General features: G+C 46.4%; 2 protein-coding genes across 21 annotated transcripts; one reads left to right on the top strand and one right to left on the bottom strand.

Moving 5' to 3' along the window:
* Positions 1-122: 122 nt before the first annotated feature.
* On the bottom strand, positions 123-21,995 carry ZNF544 (zinc finger protein 544). Of its 20 annotated transcripts, none has more exons than XM_070558832.1 (9): positions 21,197-21,333; positions 20,742-20,840; positions 13,620-13,730; positions 12,120-12,260; positions 10,922-11,317; positions 9,605-9,696; positions 8,706-8,832; positions 8,327-8,410; positions 123-4,332 (listed from the first exon to the last, which is right to left on the bottom strand). In XM_070558832.1, exons 5-9 carry the CDS (start codon positions 10,962-10,964, stop codon positions 2,375-2,377), a joined length of 2,304 nt encoding a protein of 767 aa, XP_070414933.1. In that variant the 5' UTR covers positions 10,965-11,317; positions 12,120-12,260; positions 13,620-13,730; positions 20,742-20,840; positions 21,197-21,333; the 3' UTR covers positions 123-2,374. The 20 variants fall into 20 exon arrangements, with proteins under 20 accessions (XP_070414933.1, XP_070414932.1, XP_070414931.1 ...); XM_070558831.1 differs by having other exon boundaries at positions 21,092-21,202; XM_070558830.1 differs by lacking the exon at positions 13,620-13,730 and having other exon boundaries at positions 12,088-12,260; positions 21,197-21,995.
* On the top strand, positions 20,490-26,087 carry LOC139085397 (collagen alpha-1(I) chain-like). Its single transcript, XM_070632444.1, has 3 exons — positions 20,490-20,622; positions 20,906-22,381; positions 23,249-26,087. The coding sequence occupies exons 1-2, from the start codon at positions 20,490-20,492 to the stop codon at positions 22,063-22,065; spliced, it is 1,293 nt and encodes a 430-aa protein (XP_070488545.1). The 3' UTR covers positions 22,066-22,381; positions 23,249-26,087.
* The last annotated feature ends 1,295 nt before the right edge of the window (positions 26,088-27,382 follow it).

The following is a 27,382-nucleotide window of genomic DNA, read 5'->3' as shown; positions in this document are numbered from 1 at the left end:
GCTGCCATTATGAAATCCTCATGTCACAGCTCTGGGTTTCTTCCACAAATTAACACCACCAGTACCTACTGTTTATATCATATCCATGCAAATACTGTTCAGTGAAGGGCCAATCAAAAGAATCTGATTATATTTCCCTCTTTTATTTCAATTTCCTAAGTCCTCTGCCTCTTCCAGGAAGAATTATCAGCATCAGGGTCAAATGAATACTACTTTCTAAAGTTTGCTTCATATTTGGGCAATTGTCTTGTACCATCTGTACACTTTCTTGAACAATTTCTTGACCTCAAAGTCTCTGATTACCTACTTTTTTTTTTTTAATTCAAAGAAACATTCCTTTTCTTTAAAAAAACCACATTCCTTTCTTGGTTTCAAAATTATTCTCTCCAGAAGATTCTGCAATATCTTCTTAATAATGGTGTTCTCAATTTTTCATGCTGTATGGATCTTACATCAATCCTGGATAGTGGTTGGCATGATCTGAAGATATTCCTTCAGCTCTGGGAAGTTTTCTTTTTTTTGGGTCAAGAATCTTATAAAAATTTTATTTTCTTCAAGATTGGCACCTGAGCTAACAACTGTTGCCAATCTTTTTTTTTCTTCCTGTTTTTCCTCCCTAAATCCCCCCAGTACATAGTTGTATATTTTAATTGTGGGTCCTTCTAGTTGTGGCATGTGGGATGCTGCCTCAGTGTGGCCTGACGAGTGGTGCCATGTCCGTGCCCAGGTTCCAAACCAGCGAAACCCTGGGCCGCCGACGTGGAGTGTGTGAACTTAACCACGCAGGCACGGGGCTGGCCCTTTTACTTGAAATTTCATAGTCTATTCTTGTTTTCACAATTCTCTTTTCTAAAGAGCATCTTGTATTTATCTTTTATTTGCAATTATATCTTGACTTGCTCTTAGAACAAAACATTTTAAATATTTGGTTACCGTGAACAGTTATTTTCTTCGGGGCTGTTTTTCCTTAGGTATTTTTTCTTCCATGTTGGAGGCTTTCTTCAAGCCTCTGGCTCCTTGGCTCCCACCCATACAGAAGGGGCTATTGGAAAGCAGATGGGAAGCTCCATAGATGGGGGGAGGCAGTTTAATGGCATACCTTGCTTTAGGGGGAAAAGGGCAAGAACTAGAAGGTCCTTGAAATGCCAAAACAAGGCAGCCCTTGTTCAGGAGCATAATACACCAGATTCCCTACTCCTCCAGACTAATTTTTTAGCATATAACTCATTCCCTTCTTTACTTATTGCTTACCCACAGCCAGATACTTAATGCAAGACAAGAAAAAAAGGGGAGGTCGGGGGAGAAAACTTGGGAGTTTCATGGCTAGACCTTCAATTAACTCTTCTCTCCTGCTCCACCTGTCAGTCGGCAGCTCTGTGGGGGTCCCATGACCACCACAGCTGCAGTCCTCTCTTCATGCTCCTGGCTTCAGCCTTTCCCACTCTGCATCTTCAGGCGACATCTCCTACCTGCTTTCATCTTGCTCAAGTTTGCAGTAATGGCCTCTCCCATGTTGTTCACCATTGTTGATTTACATTTCAGCCGTTTTTTGAACACGCTGCTCAATTGACCTTCTTAACCATCTATGTACACGTTTTTATGTAGTTGTAATGTTTTGTGTACATACTATTTTGGGTCCTGTTTTCATTTCACCTGATATTTTTCATATTGCTATGCACCCAGTTCTGATTACAGTCAACCTAACTGTGCAACAAAGGTGAGTTAGAGTAGAACAGAGTCCCTGAAATACTCAGAGTCTACCTTTAATTCTAATAAAAACCATTTCAGAAGACTTCCCATCCTTAGTCTTCCTTCAATTTGTGTTGTTAATTGCTGGTTTACATTGAAAATGGCTGGTTTTCTAGTTCATCACTCAACACCAACTTCCTCATGCAATGATTTCTTCTTTGATGAAATGTTTGGGACTCTGTATCAGGAATATCTTCCAGTCCCCCATCATTTCTAGGAATGTGTTACAGGGACAACATCTGATTAAGTTTGGCTGGTTGTTTGCACTAAAAAGATTATCTGGTAGGGAATTCAGAATGGCATTGTACCCAAGTCCTGTTAAGAGCTCTGACTGAGTTTTTCATCAGTGGTCCCGATCATAGCTTCTCACCTAAATTCAGAAGTAAACACATTTTAGTGTACATACAAATCACTTGTGCTGCTTTTGGAAACTGCAGGCTCCTGGGTTTTAATGCTAGAGATTCTGATTTTGTAGATCAGGGTGAGCTTGATAACGTGCAGTTTCAACACACACACCAAGCAATTCTGATGCATGTGGTCACTAGACCACATTCTGACAGTCATACTTTGGTCATCTGATGTCTAGTAAAGTAGGTCTGGCAGTAAGCTTTTCCATCTTGATTATTCATAGGTTTTCTCTCTCATGAGTTTTCTCATGTTGAACAAGGGAAGTATTATAACTGAAAGATTTCCCACATTCGTTACATTCATAGGGTTTCTCTCCAGTATGAATTCTCTGATGCCTAGTAAGTTGACACCGCTGGCTAAAGGCCTTTTCACAATGATTACACTCATAGGGTTTCTCACCAGTGTGTGTTCTCTCATGTTTTGTAAGGGTTGATCGATCACTGAAGGCTTTCCCACAGTTGACACATTCATAGGGCTTTTCTCCAGTATGTGTTCTCTGATGTTCAATAAGGCGTGACCTCTGACTGAAAGCTTTAACACACATCTTACACTGATAGGGCTTCTCTCCAACGTGTGTTCTCTGATGCACAATGAGGGGAGACCTCTGGCTGAAGGCTTTTCCACAATGACTGCATTTATAAGGTCTCTCTCCAGTATGGGTTCGCTGATGCACAATAAGCTGTGATCGCTGCCGAAAAGCTTTCCCACAGTCATTACATTCATATGGTTTCTCTCCAGAATGAATTCTCTGATGTGAAAGAAGGTGAGAGCTCCCAGTAAAGGCTTTCCCACACTGATCACATTCAAAAGGCTTCTCTCCAGTATGAGTTCTCTGATGTTCAATGAGGTGAGAGCTCCCAGTGAAGGTTTTATCACACTGATTGCATCTATATGGCTTCTCTCCAGTGTGAATTCGCAGATGCCTAATAAGTTGAGTGCTTCGGATGAAGGATTTTCCACACTGGTTACATTCATAGGGCTTCTCTCCAGTGTGCATCCTTTTATGTGCAACAAAGTCAGAGCTTTGGCTGAAGGATTTTCCACAATGAGCACACCCATAAGGCTTCTCTCCAGTATGAATTCTTTGATGTACAATAAGGTTAGAGTTCCACCTGAAAGATTTCCCACATTCATGACATTTATATGGTTTTTCTCCAGTGTGAGTTCGCTGATGCCTAATAAGTTTGGAACTCTGGGTGAAGGATTTCCCACACTGGTTACATTCATAGGGCTTCTCTCCAGTGTGAGTTCTCTCATGTACGACAAGGTCATAGCTCTGGCTGAAAGACTTCCCACACCGGCTACATTCATAGGGCTTTTCTCCAGTGTGTGTCCTCTGGTGCACAACAAGCTTAGAGCAACAGCTGAAAGATATTCCACACTGATTACAGGCACATGGCTTCTTTCTGGTCTGAATGTCACAGTCAGTAAAAGATGAGGCCACATGGAAGGCATCACAGTCCTCCTCATACCTGAATGGTACCTTTCCAGGATCTCTTATTTCAGTTTGTACAAGGCATTCGTCACACTCACACTGACTTTCCCCAAAATGCATTGGCTTGTGTTCACTCAGAGATAGGCTATGGTTAATGATGTCTCCATAGTCCTTACAGTCATTACTGTTCTCTGCTGAAGAAATTATATTATGAAAATGAAGGGAGGTATCACAGTTGAAAGAGTCACTACTGACAGTATATTCACAAGGTTTTTTATTTCCCATTTCACCATTTGCAAGTTTATTCAAGTAAATGCTCTGACAGAAGGCTCTAACACTTTGATGACTTTCACAGGGCTTCAAGTCAGTCCAGTCTTTCTGATGATTAATGAAAACTGAATTCTGTTTCAACTTTTTAACCTGTGCATTGAACTTTTGGAAATGTGTTCTTATGGGTAATGTTGAAGGTAGAAGGCTTAAGCTCAGATAACTTCCCCAAAGGTCATGCTCACAATGTTCCCCTTGAGCAAACAGTCTCTCTGACATGAGTCTTGTTTGACTCCAAGAGTCCTCCTGGTGCTCTCCTAGCTGGTCCCTCCAATCCTGCTCTTCTCCTAATGACAGGGACCAGAAGCCCTCTTCCCAGACACAGTGTTTCACTTCCACGTGGTGGGATGTATCCTCTGCAGCAGTACCCTCTTTGGAAGTTGGCTCTTTCTTTTCAAGTGTAGTCTTCCAGTCTGAAAGAAATCCAAAATGTCTGAAAAATGGAGAAGCATCAGAGGGGAGGGTGAGATGAAGGAGACCACTAAGTATGAGAAGTGTCTCTGGGTTGGTTTCTAATCCATAGACTGTAATTTCACACAGGACATGAAAGGGAGGGATGGATCAGCAAACAGGAAATCAGTGGTAAAGTACAAAAAACAAGCAAAGATAATGAGGTGGTGACCCAGGAAGACTGGTCCCCAAAGAGGGAGCAATGGAATAAGAAGCAGCAGGGGAGGGTGAAGATTAAGGGAGAATTCACAGAAAGAATTGGGTCTGAAAGTATACAGCCCTCAATAACCACAAAAGATACCTATGTCCTAATTGCTGGGACCTGTGAATGCAGTGCCTTATTTAGAAAAAGGGTCTTTGCAGATGCATTAAGGATCTCGAGATGGGGAAATTATCTGGTGGGCCCTAACTGTCATCACAAATGTCCTTATATGAGGGAGGCAGAGGGAAATCTGATACACACAGAGAAGGTGATATGAAAATGGAGCAGAGAGGTTTGAATATGTTGGCCTTAAAGACTGAAGTGATGTGGGCATGAACGAAGGAATGCCATAGCCACCAGATCCTGGACAAGACAAGGAGAGATTTTATCCTGGAGCTTCCCAAAGGAGCATGGCCCTGCTGACACCTTGATTTCAGCCCAATGATATTGATTTCAGGTTTCTGGCCTCCAGAACTGTGGGAGAATCAATTTGTGCTGTTTTAAGCCATTCAGTTGGTAATTTGTTACAGCAGCCACAGGAAACTAAGATGGGATCCTAACTGGTGCTTCTACCTAGATTACTGACCCTTAGTTTATTTATTTCCTAGTTTTGGATCTTGAACAGGATTCCAAATACCAATACTGACTTAATATTCTCTTTTTTCTTTTCCTCAAAGCCCCCCAGTGCATGGTTGTATATCTTAGTTGTACATCCTTCTAGTTCTTCTATGTGAGCCGCTGCCTCACCACAGCAACTGACAGATGGGTGCTGTGGTTCTGCGACCAGGAAACAAACCTGGGCCACTGAAGTGGTGAAGTTAACTACTAGACCATCATCGCTGATCTGACTTAACATATATATATTTTTTGGTGAGGAAGACTGGCCCCGAGCTAACATCTGTTGCCAATCTTCCTCTCTTTTTTTTTCTCCCCAAAGCCCCAGTACATAATTGTATGTCATAGTTGTAGGTTATTCTAGTTCTTCTATGCAGGATGCTGCCACAGCATCACTTGATGAGTGGTGTGTAGGTCCACACCCAGGATCCAAACCAGTGAACTCCAGGCTGCCAAAGTGGAGCGTGAGAACTTAACTGCTTGGCCACAGGGCCAGGCCCTGACTTAATATTCTTTTTTTTTTTGAGGAAGATTAGCCCTGAGCTAACTACTGCCAGTCCTCCTCTTTTGGCTGAGGAAGACTGGCCCTGAGCTAACATCCATGCCCATCTTCTTCCACTTTTTTATATGTGGGACGCCTACCACAGCCATGTCCACACCCGGGATCCGAACCAGGGAACCCTGGGCCACCAAGAAGTGGAACGTGCACACTTAACCACTGCACCACCGGGCCAGCCCCATGACTTAATATTCTTAACACATCACTTCTACCATTTCTTCAGGCTGCCCACAGAGGAAAAAAAGTCTTTTGAATCACCCCAGAATTGATGCCACAGACTCCCCAGAAAAGCACTGTCATCCCAGAAGCAGCATGGTTGGCCAAACTGGGCTGCAACCAACTGGCCACTTCTGAGGCTCATTTTCCTGGGCAGTAAGCCAGGAACAAGAATGTGTAGTTTGCAAGGTTCACTGTGAGGTGTAAATGAGTCAATATGTGAGCCTCACACGGTGTGTGGTACATGGTGCACTGTTAGCACATGGTACTGTTGATAAAGTCACACTTGTTACAGTCCTACTGGGGACTCCCCCCTCTGCTGAAGATACTGGGCGTCTTACAATGAGTGCCACAGGCTCCCAGCTCAGGACTCTGGCCTGGTCCTCCAAGATTCCCCCTTTACTTGTCACTCTGTCCATTTTAGTCATGTAGCCACTCATATCCAGTGCTATCAAGGCCTCTGCTTGAGTCCCCATGCTTTGCTCTCCAGGCCTGCCAAGGAGACAAAGATCCTCCTTCTGGCAAAGTATTAACTACACTCTCTAGCCATCACTTACCTTCCAAGAGGATGTTTCCCTCATGTCAGAGACCCTCTTTCTCTCTTGGGCAACGTCCTTACCTACACTCAACATCCTCCACAATCAACATAGTTCTCCTTCCTAAAACTCTCCAGTTTTCCTTTGGAGTATGGCCTTGGAATCCCTGTTGATAAAGAATCTTTTCAAATGCAACAATGGTTCAACAAAGGAGAGTGAAAGGGTATTTGAGGATGAGAAGGAGGAAAGAAATCTTTGGTTGGCTAAGATATGTCCAAGTTGTGCCTAGCCATTGGAAAATGGGCAAAGGAGGCTAAACATTCTACAGCAGTATCTCCATCAGGAACATGAAATGAGGAAGACAGACTGTGCAGGTCAGCCAGAAAGTAACGTCTATGACAGACTAGAAGGGAGACGCTGCCAGTAAACCGAATAGAGAATGACGTCATTTGAGAACCAAAGATAAGTACATGTAGGTGAGACTTCAGAGGAAGACATAACAGGCTGCAGGTGAGAGTCACAGGGTAAGAAGGAGCAGGAATACACGGGATAAATTCAACACCTCCAGGTCAGGGGCATGTCAGATATGTGAAGGACACACATGATGCTTATTGCTAAGCGAAAGCAGCCAGTCAGAAAAGGCTATACATCCATGATTCCAACTACCGGACATTCTGGAAAAGGCGAAACTCAGAGAGACAGTAAAATAATCAGTGGTTGCCAGGAGTTAGGGTAAAGGGAGGGATAAACAAGTGGGGCAGAGGATTTTTAGGGCAGTAAAACTACTCTGTATGATACTATAATGGTGGATATATGACATTATACATTAGTCCAAACTCACAGAATGTACAACACCAAGAGTGAACCTAATGTCAACTACTGATCTCTATTGATAATAATGTTATCAATACAGGTTCATCAATTTTAACAAATGTACCACAGAATGCAAGATATTAACAATAGGGGAAACTGTACGGGGCGGGTGGTATATGGGAACTCTGTACTTTCTGTTCAACTTTCTGTAAACATGAAATTACTCTAAAAAAATAAAGTCTGTTAGTTAAAACAAAACAATAAAAAAATCAGAAGCAGCCCAATTAGTTGGGGTGATGAGCATGTTCTAAAACTGATTGTGGTGATGGATGCACAAGCTGTGAATATACCGAAAGCCTTTGCATACTTTAAAGTAGTGAACTGTATGGTATGTGAATTGTATCTTGATACAGCTGGCAAAAAAAAAATTCCAATTAGGCTGACACACTGGGACGTATAAGGAGATGGGTCTATGGGATGAGGAGAGGCGGGAAAGCAGGTCCAGGAATGGCCACTTAGGAATCCTGGAAGGGTTGCTGCCATTTCCTAGGTCACACGAGTTCTCATCACACCTCAGGATCACCTAGAAGTCATGGAAACGTCCAACATGGAGGAGGGGTGGACATCCAACTGCAGGGCAAAGGCCAGGCTTGAAGGGGAGGCCCAAGGAGCTGCTGCCCCAGATGCAAGTCAGGATCAGGGACTCAAGGAAGAGAGGCGGCACAAGGACCTGGGAATAAGACAAGTTGGCTGAGGGGTGAAGACCAAAGGGAAGATGTGAACAGAGTGAACCTTCATGTGATAAATGGCTGGATGACAGTGACATGTGTTCTTCATGGCCTGGGACAGAGGGACAGGCTGACGTGGATGGGAACGTGGCTGCCTTCTTAGACATGAGGAGGCAGCAGAGAACACCGAGGAGGCTCCCCACAAATGGCCTCCCTCCTCCTCAGACCCGGGGCCCAAAGAGAGCCCTCTGCCCATGTTAACCGACTGGGCTGTGGGCCGGCTCTCACCTTGGGGAGGTCCCTGCCTCGCCCTCCATGGGTCTTCCCCTTGCTCCAGCCAGGAGATCATGTCCGGTTTGGAAAGCAGAAGCCCTGGTCAAGGGGGAAAACACAGGACTTGGTGCTCTGCTTGGAGACAAGGAGAACCATGTCCTCGGGCCCGGCCCTTTGCCCTGGGGTCAGATGTGGATGGACTAGGAGGGCCCCAGCACCATCCCAAGCAAACTCCTTGCTCCCTGAACTACAGGTCACAAACCTGCTGTGGAGGCAGAACAAGTGGCCCACCCAGGATCTGCATCTCAAAGGAACCCACTTCTGGAATGCTTCCTCCCAGCCTAGGTGCACCTATGAGAAGAGCCAAAGCTTTGAGCCCCAGAGCCCGCCTTACCCAGGGAGAACAGGTGGCTGCAGGTCTCCAGAGTCACGTCACGGTACAGCATCCTTTGGGCTGGGTCCAGCTGTCCCCACTCCTCACGTGTGAAGGTCACAGCCACGTCCTTGAAGCTCACAGGAGGCTGAAACATCACTGTGTTACCATGAGGCCCTGCCTCCCGACGTGGAGGGTGGGGGGTTGGGGTGGCACAGGGGACGGAGAGGACGTGCACTGAAGATAATGTCCAGGAGTGCCCCAAAGGTTCCTGGCTTTGGGCTGTACTCAGGTCAAACACAGACCCAGGCACATGGCCCTTCACCTGCCAGCCTTCCTTGAGAGCAGGCTTGAGCAGCCTTTTCTGGTGCCAGGCCCAAGTCGGCATCTTAGCTTCACAACTTACTATCTGGACATCTGGACATGTCTCTGAACTTCTCTGGCACGAGTTGCCCTGACATGACTATGAAGACAGCCTCCCATATCAGGGAGTCTCACAGGACATGAGGGGAACTGGGCCCTGGCACCCGGGAAGCATGCAGACAATGCCTGTGGTGTTGGGACCCTGAACAAGGTCAGGGACCTGCTCCTTACCCCATAGCGTGCTGCTGGTCTCTAAGGGTATGGAGGCTCCACTCTGCCTGCCCTCGAGGGCCCACTGAGCAACGACCACAAACAGGAGGTCTGAAGCAGAGACCGGGCCCATGGAACGAAGTAAGGGAGGCTCAGGCTGGGTCAGGTCCTAGGAGCTCCTGGCCCATTCACACAAGGAAGGCAGGGAGCCCCTGGGCGTCTCCCGAAGGCATAAGGCAGCATTACTGAGCTCCCATGTGTGCCGGCCTGAGGAGGCTGGTGCTACTCGTGGAGCCATTTTGCAGCCGAAGAGACTGAGGCAAAGAGAGTGAAGGTCCCTCACTCACCTGGGATGGGACCGGCTGAGAATGCGCTTCTGTTTCCTCCTCATAGCTGAAAAAGTTGTCGTGAAGAGGGCAGAGATCCTCAGAAGGCAGGGCTGGGGTTAGGGGAATAATTAGGGATTCAGCCCCACTTCAGAAGCCCCAGGCTCACAAGCCCACCCCCAACCCCCAACAAACGAGAGGTGGCTGGTACAGCTGAGGAATATTCTCTTGGGGTGTGAGGAGCAGGAAGGCAGGGCTCCGACCTCGCCAAGGCTCTGAGGTCAGACGAGGTGGTAAAGCTGGCTTTCCAGTTGCAGAGTGGGCCAGCTGCCTACATCTGGGCCTGGGCTGCCCCAGGCTCGAGGTGAGTGCCCAGGCACGCACTGGGGTGTCTGAACCACGAGTCCATAGATACACAGTTGTCCCTCTAGTCAGAGAAGGAAGGGCCAATTTCTCCAGTCATTTCAAGAGACCAAATAGGAGGAGGCAGAGTGTCAAAACAACAGTACAATTTAAAAATATCCCAATGAAACATCAGCTGGTTTCCAAAAAAACCTGTTTAGTTTTCACATACCAGTGAAACATGAGCTGATTGAAAAAAAATTTTAAATATCACAATGAAACACTGGCTGGTTTCCAAAAATGAGGGGTCTGGGGGGGGTGAGAATGGGGATAAGGAAGATATGAAAATTCCCAGGAGGACAGCTGAGGACACTCGATGATGGGGTGGTGTCACAGGCGTACCCTCCTTCGAGCCATTCTGGAGGTGCAAGGATGCTGTCCCACAGCCTGGGTGGCTCACTCATCACCCTCTGCTTTCCTTCACTTCGTCATCATTTCCCACACTCTGCTTGTCCCACTGAGACAGCCAGGCAAAAACCCTCCTAAATCTTGCCCCCAATCCTTCCCCATATTTGACTCCAGCTGACCCCACTGAAAGCACACCCACACCCATGCCTGTGCTCGCACACCATCTCCCCAGTCACTGGTCAGCGGGATGGCCCAACACCCCACAAATGCATCCTGTGCGGTGCCTTTGCTCACACCCAACAACCGCTCACTTGGCCAGATGGCGCCTCTCACTCACCTGGCGCCTCTGGCTGAACTCTCACCCTCTTGAAACTCGGAACTACCATCTGGCCTAGAGGCCCCAAGGGACAACGACTGTCACTCGTGACTTCCAGGAGGCAGACATTCACCATTCTCCCAGCTTTGAACACTGGCATTTTCCTCACCTCACTTTCTCTATAAAACCCATTTTCCTGGAGAACCAAGGATCGAGTCACAAGTCAGGGAAATCATGCTCTCTCCGTGCCTCATGTTTCTGGCAGGTCTCACCTTTGTCTTCAAATGCTTGGGTAAGTTCTTCCACCAGCATCATCTCCTCTTTGTGGTTCTCCAGGTGCTGGGGTTTCTCTTAGGTCCTGAGCTCCCGAGAGCGTGCGTTGGGGGGCCACTCCTGGACACTGCCAGCAGGAACACAGGGCCAGCACCACCTGCAGCTACTGGAACCATGAAACCCTCCAAGGCAGCTTCCCGCCAGCTCTTATTTCCAAGACAGTCTCTTCTGGGAACCCTACTGCTTCGACACACAGCTGGGGTCTGAGAGCTCCCTTAACTCTGCAAGGACGCTCTCCTTCTGGGCACAATCTAGGCAGTGGGTCCCAATCTCTCTTCCTCACACAAACTTACAGTTCTTCAGGCAAAACAAGCATTCAACTCCTCTCAGAATAACTAGAAAATGAAGAGAAAGCAAGCTGAGCAGCTATTTCCATGCTGACACAGAAGATGATGCCTTCACACCGCAGGGCTGTGTCTGACCTGGCACCCGACCAGGAGATACGGCAGCAACGCACAGGCAACGGATGGAACGCCAGAATGATCAGAATTGAGGTCAAATAAGGAATTTGGGGGGGAAAACCATTCATATCCCACTAAAAAATGTTTAAGGCAGAACATAAGTCTGTGAACAAACGTTCAACGTTCAAGTCTCTTAGAGTTGGTGTGAGCACACGTTTACCTGACTTGCAGCATTAAACTCAAAGAATAAAATGACCTCCCCCCAAAAAGGCAAAAGCTCCATCCATCCACAACATGGGGTGGCCACATGGCCAGCACACAAGCGGCTGACTCCGCAGACCTGAGTTCTCCACGTCCTGCACATCCTAAGGAAAGGTCTATTCCATGACCAGCTGCAGGGAGGTCACCTCTGAGTCCTTGGGGATATCCTGCCTGATAAAATGTCTTTGTTTCCTCGGGGACCCCTCCACAGTGAGTGCCAGACTCAATGAAAGGACAAGGCCACCAAGAGGAAGATGTCTCCAGGACGTGTAAGAAAGTCGGCCATTTCTGTAGAGCAGTGGCTCTCAACTGGGGGTGGTTTTGCCCTCAAGGGACATCTGGCAATGTCTGAAGACATTTATGGTTGTCACAACTTGGCAAGGGGTGGATGTAGAGGGGAAAACTACTGGCTACCATCTAGTGGGTAGAGGTGAGAGACGTACTAAGCATCTTGAAGCGCACAGGACAGCCTCACCAGAGAATGACCGGCCTCCTGCGTGGAAAGTGCCAGGGACGAGAGATTCCGCTTCACAGACAGACAGGAACTTGAGGGCAATGCTGCATCACGGGGGCACCAGGATTCTTCAGCTCAGGGCAATCTTACAGATCAGCATATCTGCAGAAAATCTGAGGCTATAGATCACTCAGCCCCCTTTATTTTCACTAACTTCTCTTCTTGAGTGAAATGGAGAACTCAGAGGTTGGTTAGGTCAGAAGTGACAGCCAGCTCTCAGGATCCTCACCTCTCACTCACCACAAAAGGCTGTCACCCACCGGATGCCACCACACCTGCGACCACATCCCCTTCCACTCTTTCCTCCTCTGCTCACGGTGTCTCAGTTGACCCCTCTGTTTGCACACTGATTGGGGTTTTGCAAATTTTTTTTTTTTAAACTTTAAAGATTTTATTTTTTTTTTTCCTTTTTTCTCCCCAAAGCCCCCCGGTGCATAGTTGCACATTCTTCGTTGTGGGTCCTTCTAGTTGTGACATGAGGGACGCTGCCTCAGTGTGGTTTAATGAGCAGTGCCATGTCTGCACCCAGGATTTGAACCAACGAAACACTGGGCCGCCTGCAGCGGAGTGCGCGAACTTAACCACTCAGTCACGGGGCCAGCCCCAAGTTTTGCAAATTTTTTTACCATGACTGTGGTTGGCTGAAAAATGGCCCCCAGAAGACGTCCATGTGCTAATCTCCAGAACCTGTGACTATGTCACCTCCCATGGCAAAAGGGACTCTGGAAATGAAATTCAATTCAAGATCCTGAGATGGGGAGATTGTCCTGGATTTTCTGGGTGGGCCAATGTCATCACAGTGCTCCTTACAAAGAGGGAGGTAGGAGGGTCAGGGACGGAGGAGGAGAGGTGCTAACAAAAGCAGAGGATACTGGGCTGTTAACCAACACGTTGTCCCTGCCCTTTGTGCTGCAAACCACTCATGTATGTATTTCCCAACCTGGAAATGTTTATTTTAACACCTGATCCCCACCCTTGTGCCAAGAATGCGGGGGGCCGAGCTAGGACACTAAAAGTCCTTCTTGACACCTCCTCCATGCTCAACTGTCACATTCGGTCAGTCACAAAGACCCGGGGACCCTGCCTTTCAAATATCACGCACCTCTCCACACCCCTGGTCCTCAATGCCTGGCCCTGCTATTGCTTCTTGCTTGGGATACCACAGCAGACCTGACTGGGTCCTGCCTCTTATCTTTCCCCTGTTCTCCCAGGAAACCATGGGGACCTACAGGATGCAGCATCTATCACAACACTCTTCTAAGTGCAGCTTCTCGCTGTGCTCAGGTTAAACTCCAAATTCCTCCACAGGCTTTGGAAGTTCTTTTCCAGATTGAAACCACCCATGGAGTTCTGGTTCAGATGCCCACCGTGTGTGTCAGTCATGTGAACATCTTTCAGTTCCCCGTGCTCCCAATGCTGCACCTCTAGTCATTGGTACGTGCTTTCCCATCTGACAAGCACCTCATCACTTTGCTGACTCCTCAAGTCTCTGTTTCCATGCCAATTAGGGGCCATGCAAATGAAACTCTGGGCTTCTAGCGAAGTTCACACATTGGGGTGTCCACTCTGCTCCTTTGACAGATAAGATACAAAAAGGAAACATATAAGAGACACAGCACAGATAAAAAGCAGCACTGAAGTCTCCATGGATGAGTGGAAAGTACAGCAAAGTGGTGGTGGGTGTGGGGTCCTTGGGCGATGGGCTTTTGGGGGCCATGCAGGAAGCTGGCAGAGGCTGGGGTTTGGTTCCTGTGGCCTGAGAGGATGAACCACGTGCCAGGCTGTGCTGCACCAGAGTGGAGGCCTCAAACTGAAACCAGAACCCACAGTACCCCTACCCTACTTGCTAAGAAATCTGCTGACAAAACTGCATGAGATGAGCAAGCTGCTCACCTGGTGCATCAGTTCCCTGCGGCTGCTCAAACAAACTGCACAAACATGTAGCTTAAAACAACAGGAACTTATTCTCCCACAGTTCTGGAGGCAAGAAGCTTTTCTGCTGAATGCCCTTTTTATTTGTTGCTTTCATCTCTTTGCGATTTGTTCTGAGAAATGGGTGAGCTGAGGCTATAAAACATCTAGGAGGGCATTCCTAACTCATGATTTTCTTTTTAAAAGTCACCAATAGGTAAAAGTGAAGAGGTCTGAACAGCCAAGTCAGAACTGAGTAAACTAATACCCAGGAAGCTGCCCAACCTCACCAGAACCAAGAACCCCAAATGCAGGCTGAGGTGTGGCCACGAGAACTGCTCAGAGGAAATCTGTTACAAATGGAGAGCAGCATGGCAATGTATAACAAGAGGCTGAGTTATCAAGGTCTCAAGTCTAGAAATCCCATCACCAAAGTGATGGAAGACATTTTAAGGTTAAAGAAAAAAAAATGTGTGTGGGGGTGTAGCCTACATCTTTGATGGTAAGAGTTAAGCAGTCTGTGGAACATCCTCTTGATGTTTTATTGTGGAACCTTTAAAGTAAGACTTTCAATGAATAATATTCAGGAGGAATGTTCAAAGTTCTAAAACTTTTAATTTATTTAAAAGTCACAGAGCAATCATAATCTCGGGCATTTATTCCAGATAAATGAAAACACGCATGCAGAAGCCTGTATGCAAATGTTCATAGCAGAAATTTTCATAACAACCAAATACTGGAAACAACCAAAATGTCCTTCAATGGGCGAATGGCTGAAGGCTGGTACATATATACCATGGGAAATTACTTAGCAATAAAAAGAATGAACTATTATACATAACCTGGATAGCTCTCAAGGGCATTAAATTTAGTGAAAAACATTAATCTCATAGGTCAATTAAAAAAAGAGAGAGAGAGAGAAACATACCATGTTCATGGATTACAGGACTTGACATAGTAAAGATGTCAATTCTCCCCAAATTCATCTATAGGTTCAACCAATCCTATCACAATCCTAGCAAGGTTTTTGTAGACACGCACAAATTTACTCTAAAATTTATATGGAAAGAGAAGGGCCCTAGAATACCTAAAACAAATTTGAAACAGAGGAATAAATTGGGACAAGTTACTCTTCCTGACATTAAGGCTCACTACAGAACCGCAGTAATCAACAGTGCGGTATAAGCAGAGGAATGAACACCTAGATCAATGAAACAGAATAGGGAACCCAGAAACAGACCCAGAAACATATACCCAGTTTATTATTATTTTTTTAAGGTATAAAAGAATCCATTGGAGGACTGAAAAGCATCCAAGAAACGGTGCCAACAATTGGATATGCACAGGCAAAAAAACGAACCTCAACTTATCTCACATCTTACACAAAAATCAACTCAAAATGGATCACAGACATATATAAAACATAAAACATTTAGAAAAAAATAGGAGAAAATCTTCAGGACCTACAATGAGGCAAAGAGTTCTTTGACTTGACATCAAAAGCATAACACATGATAAACTGGACATCAAAATTTTAAAAAACGTTTGTTGCCTGAAAGCCCATGTGGACAGAATGAAAAAGACAGATTATACATTAGGAGAATATTTGCAAACCACATTTCTGACAAAGGACTCATAGCTAGAACACACAACGAACTCTGAAAACTCAACATTAAATAAACAAAAAAAGTCCAATTAGAAAATGGATGAAAGACATGAAACAAACATTTCACCAAAGATAAACAGATGGCAAATAAGCACATGAAAAGATGCTCAACATAGTAAGTCATTACAGAAATGCAAATAAAAGCCACAATGAGATATCACTACACATCCATTAGAATGGCTAAAATTTTTTAAAAAGTGACAATACCGTATTGGAGAGGATGTGGAGAAATTGGATAACCCATAGATTGCTGGTGGGAATGTAAAATGGTGCGGCCATCTGTGCTATGGAAAATAGTTTGGCAGTTTTTTAAAACGAAAAATGGACTTACCATATAACCCAACAGATGCACTTGGGGCATTTATCTCAGAGAAATGAAAACTTATGTCCACACAAAAACTTGTACACGAAAGTTCATAGCAGCTCTATTTGTAATAAGCCAAAGTGAAAACCACCAAAGTGTCCTTCAATGGGTGAACAGTTAAACCGTGATACCTCCATACCATGAAATACTACTCAGCTACAAAAAAGAACAAAGTAATGATACATGCAACAATGTGGATGACCCTTGACGGAATTATGCTGAGTGAAAAAAGTAAAGCTCAAAAGGTTACATACTGTATCACTGCATTTTTATAATATTCTTAAAATAATAAAAATATAGAGATGGAGAACAGATTAGTAGTTGCCACGAGTTAGAGACTAGGGGGAAGGAGTGGGTATCCATATAAACATGTAGCAGGGAGCCTTGTGATGGAACAGTTCCGTATCTTGACTGCTGAGCTGGTTACATGAAGCAACACATGATAAAACTGCATAGACCTATACAGATGCACGCACACACACTAATGAGTGCATGTAAAACTGGTGATATCTGCAAAAGCTCTTTGGAGGGTACCGATATCAACGTCCCGGTTTTCATATTGTATATAGTTATGAGAGAGGTGGACACTGAGGGAGGTTGGGTGAAAGGTGCACAGGATCTCCCTGTACATCTTTTTTTTTTTTACAACTTCCTATGAATCTATAATTATTTCAAAACAAAAAGTTTTTAAAAAGCTATGTATGATTTCATTAGTAAAACATTCTCAAAAACACAAAACCATAGGGATGAAGAACATACCAGTGGTTGCCAAAGGATAGGATGGGGTACAGATCAGGTGTGAATACAAAGAGGTAGCAAGAGGAAGTTCTCTTGTGGTGACAGAAAAGAAGGCGCTACCGCCAGAGTCCTGGACTCAGGGGACTGCAGGGTGATGGAGAGAAATGGGCAGATTCATTCTCCACCTTGGAGGCAGAATGGCTTGTGCAACAGATGTGGGGGATAGGGGTCACCAATGACATCTCTCGTTCTGGATGGAAGAACTACAAAAAGGTTGTACCTTTTGTGGAAACAGAAAAGGGGGAGGAGAATCAAGACAGGTTAAGACTGGACACAGTTTCCAAGTGGAGATGTTACACAGGCAGTTAGATCTGCCAGCCTGAGAAGAAACTGGGCACCAGCAACATAAAGATATTTAAATATCTTTTAATTTAAATAATTTAACTTCTTGTAAGCCTGCCTGCTTGGAGACAAGAAATTCAACCCTCTTTAACATCTATGTTTTGCCCTCCTCACAATCCTCAATTTCTACTGAAACAGTTCAGAAGATTAATTTGACACTGTATTAGTTTCCTAGTGCTCCTGTAACATATTACCATAAACTTCCTGGCTCAAAACAACACAAAGCTATTATTTTATGGTCACCGGGTTAAAATCAAGGTGTCAGCAGGACCGCACTCCTTGGGGCCCTGGAGGAGCCTACATTCATTGGTTGTAGCCCACAGTCAGCAATCCCATCACTCTGACCTGTTTCTGTCCTCATATCCCATACTCTGACTCTGACCCTCCTGCCTCCCTCTTATCAGGACCTTTGTGATGACATTGGTTCCGCCCAGATAATCCAGGATAATCTCCCCACCTCAGGATCCTTAACTTAATCACATCTGCAAAGACCCTTTTGCTATGTAACCTAATATATCTACAGGTTTCGAGGATTAGGATGGGGAAATATTTGGGGCCATTATTCTGCCTACCAAAAACATTATGTTTTTCTATTCTTAAAGAGAGCTTGGTTTCCTTTAAAAACCCTTTCCTGAAACCTACATAACAGTTATAACCAAATAACAACGACAGTTTAGATTTAAAAAAAAAGATTTAAAAGTTTTTATTTCTTTATCAAACACCATCACAGTCATAATGGATATAATGTTTAAAAAGCCAAAATGTATTCGTGATATAAAAAACAAAGGTGCAAGATGAAAAGTCAGAATATTCTGTCCCATTTTCAAAACAGAATGCTGTGATTTATTGTGTATCCTTCCAGAAATGTCGTGTCTAAAGCTTGTGTTTTATACTTTATAATATAAAATATGTTTCATCTGCACACAGGCACATACACAAATGTAATCAACGTGTACTAACTGGAAGCTTTTTTCACTTACGGTTCCTGGACTCCACTCCATATCCATACAGACACATCAGTTGTATTCCTTTATAAAGCTATCTGAAGATCCACTCTACACAGGGACCATAAGTTATTCTGATGGACATTTAAGTTTGTCCTGTTTTTTGGCTATTATAAGCAATGGGCAACAAATCTCTTTGCACATATATTTTACACACTTGTGGATTTCTGAAACAGAAATGCCAAGAGGTAGAACTGCAAGGCCAAGAGCATGGCTGCATTTAAAAATTTCAGTAAATGTTGCAGAAGCTCCGGCAAATGGCTGTTGCATTCACACCACTATGACTCCCACCAACAATGTGTGAGAGAGGTCGATTCCCTCTGCTCTGAGATCAGAACACCAAAACCTGTTAAAAAAAATAATTAACTCCCCTAAATTTAATGTGTAAATTCAATAAAAAGGCCACCAGAATTATTTTTTGAACTTGACAAAATTAGACTCAAGCTTCTTTATTAAAATAAAGACATGAGAAAGAAGAGGAGCAAATGATAGACATGAACAGGTAATTCACAATAAAATAAATGCCATGGCTGATCCATGTAAAAAGCTGCTCTCTGAGTCAAAGACATGTGAATTAAAACACCACGGGGCCTCTGACCCCAGCCTCCTCCCCTGCCTCACTCTCCTTGCATTTCACCCCTCAGAATCCACCGACCACTCAGGCTGTACTTCTTGTAAGCCAGGTGCTGTGCCCAGCACTTGCCTGAATTCATGCATCTGATCCTCCCCGCAACCCAACAAGGAAGATTAACAGCACTGTCCTCATTTTGTAGACGAGGACACCAAGGCAGAAAGAGCTTGAGTAAACCCTAATCAAGGCCTTATGGCTGGGGAGGAGGAAGCCAGGAACTCTGCACCCATGGCCCTAAGCACCCTGCCATCCTAGCTCTCAGCCTCCTGCTCTGGTACACCCCTGCCCAGTCCACTGCCCCTGCCTTCTCTCTTAGCATCCTCCATCCAGGGCTCACCAGTCAGCCTCTCTCACTTGGGTGCTGTGCACAATCTGCCCCACGCCACTGGCTGCCCTCTCTGCCTGCCTCTGCTGGCTTCTGAGTCCTGTGTGGTACAAGACTGCGATACCGACATCCACTCCATCTCCATCCCCCTTACAGCAACAAGTCCATGCTCGAACTCCCTCTTCCAGCCCCTCTCACCATTATCCTCTCTGTGCAGACAAACCTGCCTCCTAATTCACTCCAAGGGATGACCCTAGACAACTCCACTTTCCTGGCACACAAACTCCTCTAGGCCTGCACCCTCCCTAGTGGGTCCTCTCAACTTCTCAGAGGAGAGGTTTTCCTTCTGGTCAAAGTAATTCCTGCATCCCAGCGCCCCGCTCTTACCCCTAGGCTGCTGCTCCTCAACAGCTGAGCCCTTGGCAGAGGGGCCAACACGCCCAGTCTCGTCCTCTCCCTGCCCTCTCACTCAGGAACACACACACACACATAAATGTACACCACACCTAAGAAAGCTGCCCAAGACTCTACATGAAGCCATCTTGTCCTGACACTCCTGCCCATCCTTGGGCAGTCTCCCACTGTCTGTGTCCACCTCCACCCTCTGTTCTCTCCTTCCTTGTCCAGAGGCATCCAAGGGTGAGGGCTGGGAGCACCCATTCTGCTGCCAGCCTGCCCGGTCTCAAAGTCCCAGCTCCACCAGTTGCCACTGTAGGACCCTGAACAGCCCTCCTTCACCTCTCTGGGCCTCAGTTTCCTCATCTATAGACTTCTGGGAGAATAGCAGGCCCTGCCTCATGGTGCTGCTGTGAGGACTAAATCAGTACTATTTATAGACCTTAACATCGTGCTGACACACAGCAGTGGCAGAGCAGATTTAGTCCTATCACTATACTTGCACACAAAAGTCCCCTTCGTTCGTCATGCTGCACCCAGAAGGGGACTAGTCTGGCTGCAAGGCTGGGGAAGAGGGTGCTTCTTCTCCTTCCTTCTCCGGTTTCCTCTTTCCCTGTTAGTGGGGTGGGGTTTCAGGGACCGCCCCAGGCTCCGTCTCTAGTCCAGACCTGCCTGCCTCCAGGGCTCCCTGTCCCTGCCATTCCTTCCTGCACATCCAGCCACACACTCCAGAATCCTAAACTCAACACCGCTGGAGAGACCAGGAATTCCTTCTCTCTCTCTCGCCCTGTAACCTCCATCCTGGCTCCTCGCTAGAAGTGGAAACTCAGAGTCCTCAGCTCTTTCCACCCCACCTTGCACTGAGTTACTTCCACAGCCAGATGCTTCTACTGCATGAGGCTCCTTGAAACCCAGGCTCGAGCCCTCACGGACAGGGCAGCTTCCAGACCAGAGCCCCTGCTCTCCTCACCCCAGTCCCGCTCGCCTCTCCAGCGCCTAACTTGGGGCGCCAGCGAACACAAGCAACGTAGGCCCCGACACCCCGGGGTTCATGGATGCCGTCTGCCCCGCCTGAACGGCTCCTAGTTCTCTGATCGCTTGGGAAACATACGTTTTCTCTCCAAACTGAGTTCAGAGTTCACGTACCAGTGGAAGACAACGTGTCCACGTCCCGGGGCAGCCGCACGGAGGCTGTCGCCTACCCTCCCGCACAGAGAGCCTCCCGCGGCGGGCGGCGTGAGCGCACTGAGGGGGAAACGAGACGTGAGGCGCGGCTGCCGGACAAGTCCCATCCCCTACGCCCGCCTCAGGTCCCCGCCACCAGCTGGGCGCTGAGGGGACGCCGCGGCCGGAGCGTCCACCAGCCCAGCCCAGCCCAGGCCCCGTCCTGCAGCAAGGCAGCCTCGGACCAGATCAGACCCCGTCGGGCTCCGCTGCAGACGGGGCCCTGACCGGACCCGCTCCCGCCCCGTTCACGCCGCCGGAGGGACTTGAACCTGACAGGCCGCTGCCCAGGCCCGCTCCATCCCAGGGCGCGGCCCAGGTCCCTTCAGCCCGCCCTGGCCCAGTCCTCCATCCCGGGCCCCGAACGCAAGGCTCACCTACTAGCGCGGTGCAATGGCGGCGCTTCCGGTGGGCGGCGGAAGTGCGCGCGTTCGGCACAACGAACTACAAGTCCCAGAAGACCGCGGGCCGGCGGCGGTTTCTCCCGCCAGCGGCGTCGAGGGTCGAGTGTCTTGCTGCCGCCGCCAGCCCGAGGCCGGGTGTCACGGGACGGTGGCTCGCGTGCTGGTCTCGAGCGTGGTTCCTTCGGCTCTTCTCCTGGGTGCGCCTCTCCCCGTGGCCCCAGGTCTCCTCGTTTGGGGCTGAGGCCGCGACGCCAGAGCGGACGCCTGCGGCCGACGTCGAGCGCGGGGTTCGCGTCCGGGCGGCGCTGCGCCTCCGGCGTCTCCGCCTCGTGGTCCTCCGACGCCTGCCCGCGGAGGAGGGTGCGGCGCGCGGCGGGGCGGCGGGAGTGAGCGCTCCGAGCCCGGCGTCGTCCTGGGTCTCGGCCGCCGCGGAGAGGGAGGTCTGGTGGCGCCCGAGCGAGCGTGAGAGCCGGAGGCCGGGCGGCTGGAAGCAAGGCTCCCGGTGGCGGCCGAGGGTGCGCCGTTGGCTCTCTCCGGCCTGCCCTCCGTGCGACAGCGGCAGGCACAGGGCAGCCGGCGGCCCGGGCGGGGCCGCAGGGTGTGGGCCGCAGAGTCGCCTTGCGTCTGCTCGGCCGTCGCTTGGGGGCTCGGTGTCGCCCCCTGGGCTCGGGGGCGGAGACCCGCCGCCGCTGCCCGCCCGGCTGTTCGCGGAGGGCTCCCGCGGAGCCGCCCTGGCCGCGCTCGCACCTCGGGCCCCAGCGTCGCCTTCCGTGCCTGTGGCCGGCCTGCCTGGCGCGGACGCCCCCGGGGCGGGCGCTCCGCACCTGCTGACGCGGTTTTAGTCCTCCCGGAGTCTGCAGTCCGCTTCGAAAGGGAGAGGCTCAGGGAGCGGCGTTGACTCAGGCGAGGGCATTGTGGCCAAGGAGGGATGGCGCGTCTGCGGTTTTCCTCTCTCCAAAGTGGACGCGGGACGCTAGTGTGCCGTTTTGTTGGCTCTGGACGGCGTCGTCTGCGTGGGGTGTCGAACAGTACGCGGTGCCGGCACCGCGGGGCGAAGTCGGCGCTGAGAACGGCAGAGCTGAAAGGTGGAAAGGACCAGGGTCAGTGTTGGGATCCTCCTTGAGTCGCTGAATCCGCTCTGGAACTTTTCCTTCGGAGGTAATAAACGACGCTTTGTGTTCTTGTCGTAGAAAATTTCAAACGTACAAGAGTAAAGAGAATGGAATGGTGAAACGTTATGCTTTCCCCATGCATTATCCAGCTTTATTTACTGTTAGCGCTCTGCCTTTAGACTTATCTTATCCCCACCTGCTCCCAGCCACCACTGGATTATTTTAAAGTAAATCCCGCATACGTCATTTCACCCATAAATACCTAAGAGTGGCTCCCTAAAAGATGATGATTTTTTTTTCCAGAATAGGGAAATCCGTAGAGAAGGTAAATTAGTGGTTGCCTAGGTCTGGGGGGAGTTTGAGGGGAAATGTGAGTGACTGCTAAATGGATATCAGTTTCTTTTGGGGGTGATGAAAATGTTGTAAAATTGATTGTAGTCATGGTTCTAAAACTAAGTACATTAAAAACTATTGAAATGTGCACGTTAAGTGCATGAATTATATATGAATTGTATCTCAATAAAGCTATTTAAAAATCAGTACATAAGGTTACCAACACCTACTGAGATAAAAAATATATAATGGGGGAAAAAAGATATTTTTTCCTCTACCAGTTTTTGTTTAACCATTTGCAGACTTAACAGTATGTTTTTCTCCAAAAAATTCATTTAAATGGCAGACTAGAAACATTTTAACGATCTGTCGGAAAACCCATTTCATGTTTAAGGTACCAGCAACTATGGTGTTATTTACTATTTGAGTTTAGGGATGGTAATTTTTTTATTCCACTCACTATTTCTCTGTTCTTAAGATCTTCAGATTTGTTGAATATTTCCCTGGAGACTGAACAGTCTCAGCATTAAGATACGACAATGTACAGGTTTGTGCTTCAACTTGCCCTTTGCATTTTCAGAGAACTTGGAGTCATCCAGCATTACCAAGGATTGTCTCTCTGTTATAGCTGCCACCCACAGTCCTAAAGTCATCTCACAGTTTGTGATCAGTAATGATTGGTGCAGAGTGCATATGTCAACATGGAGGTACCAATGTCTGGCGACAGCCATCGCAGTCTTCCCTGCCTCTTGGAAAAAATGTTGTGTTTTCGGACATTGAATATCGAGGGGAAGAAAATGGTTCCTAGTTTTTGGTGACAGACCTTGAGCTGGGAGGTAGAGTGCTGGTCATGGGAAGATGTGGTTTCTAGTCTTGACTCTGCTGTGTTATTTTGGGCAAATGCTGGTCTTGGGCATTGGATTCCTCTTCATCAATGAAATCATGTTGACCTCTTCCAACTTTAAGGGCCATTCATATATCTTTACCATGTTAATTCTTTTAATTGAGAAATTGATTGGCTACAAGTTAATTGTACATTAGTTCTGAGTTTGATAATCTCATTATGTAGCTGATTTTGATAGCCAAAGAAAGATTTTTAAATACATAACTACAAAATCATTAACACACCTAAAAATATTAATAATTCCTTAATATCAAATATCCAGTGTTTACTCCAAATTGTGTCAATTTTTTTACATTGTTTATTCAAATTAGGATCTGAACAAGGTTTACACCTTGCATTTGGTTAATGTATGTGTCAATTTTTTTACATTTTGTTTATTCAAATTAGGATCTGAACAAGGTTCACACCTTGTATTTGGTTAATGTATGCTTAAGTCTTATAATTTATGGATTTCTCCCATAAGGGCTTTTTACTTTTATTGCCTTTTATTTGTTGAAACCAGGTAAATTTTCCCATAGGATTTACCACATTCTGGATTTTGGTGATGGTACCCTTATTGTGTCATTTCTCTGTCCCTTGTTTTTCTTGTAAACTGGTAGTTGGATCTAGAGGCTTAATTAGGTTCAAGTTTGCACGTTTGTTTGACAATCCTTCATAGGTGTTGAAGGTGTTTCCTCTTGCATCACATCAGAAGGCACATGTCTGGTGCCCTTCTGTGATGTTTATTTTGATCATTGAAGAGCTGACAGCCTGATCCACCTGTTACAAAGTTCTTCAACATTTTTCACAGAATGGTTTTAGCAAACGTTGATGATCATTGCCTACACCCATTATTTCATTAGGAATTGCAAAATGGTGGTTTTCTTTTTTTTTAATAAATTACTTTTTTTCTTAAATATTGGCACCTGAGCTAACATCTGTTGCCAATCTTTTTTTTTTCTTTCTCCCCAAAGCCCCCCAGTACATAGTTGTGAGTGTCTCTGGTTGTGCTATGTGGGACGCCACCTCAGCATGACCTGATGAGCAGTGCCACATCTGTGCCCAGGATCCAAACCGGCGAAACCCTGGGCCACCAAAGCGGAGTGTGTGAACTTAACCACTCGGCCATGGGGCCAGCCCCATGGTTTTCTGATTATACCATTATTTCTGCATCTATTTGCTGGAATTCGTCCATAAGGAAAAACTTTCCTTTATCAACCTTTTGGTTACCTTGAGGTATGGTTTGTTCAGAAAAGCTAGGATAAATGCTTTATTCTTTCCCTTTGCTTTGAGAAGACTGAGATGTGCTAGCATCCTCCAAAAGTAGCCAGAGTATGTTTTATATACATAGATTTTTAACATATTCTGTGTGTTTTGATCTATTGCAGTGAATAATTTTTTTTTTTTAGATTGGCACCTGGGCTAACAACTGTTGCCAATTTTTTTTTTTCCCCTGCTTTATCTCCTCAAACCCCCCCTGTACATAGTTGTATATCTTAGTTGCAGGTCCTTCTAGTTGTGGGCTGTGGGACGCCACCTCAACATGGCCTGACAAGCGGTGCCATGTCCGCGCCCAGGATCTGAACCCTGAGCCGCCGCAGCTGAGCATGCGAACTTAACCACTCGGCCACAGAGCCGGCCCCTGCAGTGAAGAATTTGATGCTCCACTTGTCCAAATGTTGGCCAGGAGCAGCTCCTTCAAGCTGGCTCCTGTATCCTTTTGACAGGACCTCAGAAGCCTTTGATGGCTTCTTTGCTTTCCAGTCTAAGAAGATGTTGCAAGGCTCAGATTTACATAATCTGTAAATTTCCTACCCCAACTCTAAAATTGGCCATTTCTCTGAGGAACCTGGTTCTTTTTAGTGGGAAATGTGTTTCAGAGACCACGCTCTGGGCAATAGGAGTACTCATTACTACTAGGGTAGTTATTATAAACCTCTACAGTAGACAAAGTTGGGATTTTTTTTTTTAAGAGATAAAACATTTTTGGATTTGTCCTGATATTTTTAATTCAAATTTAGGATGACAGGGCTTTGATTTTTTATTTTATGCTTTGATTTTTTATCTGTGTGGTAAGCTTTTCATTGAATACCTTCAATTTTTAGAGATCACTAAAAAATAATCTAATTTATAATTATGCAAAAACATTTTCATGGTTCCAAAGTGAAAACTACAAAAACAAGTGTACATTCAGAGAAGCCTAGCCTCAGTGCCTGCTCCTCCCTCTGTTCCTGCCCTCTCCCATTGGTAACCATTTATATAAATTTTGGATTATCCTTTCATTTTAAAAATATATATAAACAAGTACATTCTGCATGTGTATCCCTCCCCTTTCCTTAGATAAGGGGTCCCATACCACCCAGTGCTGTGATATACCTTGTGGGTTCCACCTAACCGTTTGGCTGGAGAAGAGTCCCCGGCAGCTGGCCAGGGTACCATTGTATGGCAGGACTGCAGTTCCTTCCACCCTTCCCCTATTGATGACGTGTAAGCCGTGTCTAGCTTTTTGCTATTACAGATAGTGCTGCAAGAGATACTCCTGTGCCTGCGTCCTTTTGTATTTTCTCCAGTGTATGTTTGGAATGGATCCCTAGAAGGTGGGTCAAAGGTAAACGTATATGTACTTTTGCCCAGTACCTCTCCTTTGAGGTTGTACCTTTTTGCATCTCACCAACAATGTGTGAGAGGGTGTGTTCCCCACAGTCTCATCCACTGGCTTGGCATCAAACTTTTGAATCTTTGCCAATCTGATAAGTAAGAAATGGTGTTTCAGTGTACCTCTAATTTGCATTTCTCTAATTATGAGTGAGGGTTTCTCTAATTGTATCTTTTAATATGTTTCAGAGCCATTTCGTTTCTTGTTCTGTGAACTGATCATATTTTGCCCATTTTTCTGTAGGGTTGTTAGTCTTTTAGTCTGGCTTTAGAAGTTCTTTATTTGGGCCACCCTGGTGGCGTAGTGGTTAAGCTCATATGCTCCACTTTGGTGGCCCGGGGTTCGAGGGTTCAGATCCCAGGTGCGGACCTACACCACTCATCAAGCCATGCTGTGGCAGTGTCCCACGCTGGGTGTGTTCCCAGCTCTAGGCACAAAATAGAGGAAGATTGGCAACAGGTGTTAGCTCAGGTCCAGTTTTCCTCACCAAAATAAATAAAGTCTGAGTCCCCCCCACATGCAAAAAGAAGTTCTTTATTTATTAGCAATATTAACCTGTAATTTAAATTGCAAATTGCAGTTTTTTGCAGTTTGTAATCTTTTTATATTGCTAATGGTATCGTGGGATTTTTTTTCCCCATACAAAAGTTTATTATTATTTTTTGCAAGAAAAGATTTGCTCTGAGCTAAGATCTGTTGTCAATCTTCCTCTTTTTTTTTCGTCCCCAAAGCCCCAGTGCATGATTGTATATCCTAGTTGTAAGTCTTTGTAGTTCTTCTGTGTGAGACACCACCACAGCATGCCAACTGACAGATGGGTGGTGTGGTTCCAAGACCAGGTAATGAGCCTGGGCTGCTGAAGCTGTGAGAACAACGAACTTTAACCACTAGGCCATCAAGTCTGGCTCACAAAAGTTTATTTTTACATCATCAACTTTATTAATATTTTTCTTTATTGCTTCTGGATTTTGATTCATGGATAAGCAGTATTCTCAAGTTATGGGGGAATTCACCCATGTTTCCTCTAGTACTTGTATAGCTTTATATTTTACATTTAAATCTTTGATCCACTTGGAATGCATCCTAGTGTAGGGTGTGAGGAATAACTTACATCTTACCTTTTGCCATGTGCTTCCACAGTTACACTAAGTAGTCTAGGTAAATAGACTACCTTT

The sequence above is a fragment of the Equus przewalskii genome, chromosome 9 (assembly GCF_037783145.1).
Source record: "Equus przewalskii isolate Varuska chromosome 9, EquPr2, whole genome shotgun sequence".
Lineage (NCBI taxonomy): Eukaryota > Metazoa > Chordata > Mammalia > Perissodactyla > Equidae > Equus > Equus przewalskii.
The sequence above is the reverse complement of the archived record's forward strand: the minus strand, read 5'-3'. Positions and strand labels throughout refer to the sequence as shown.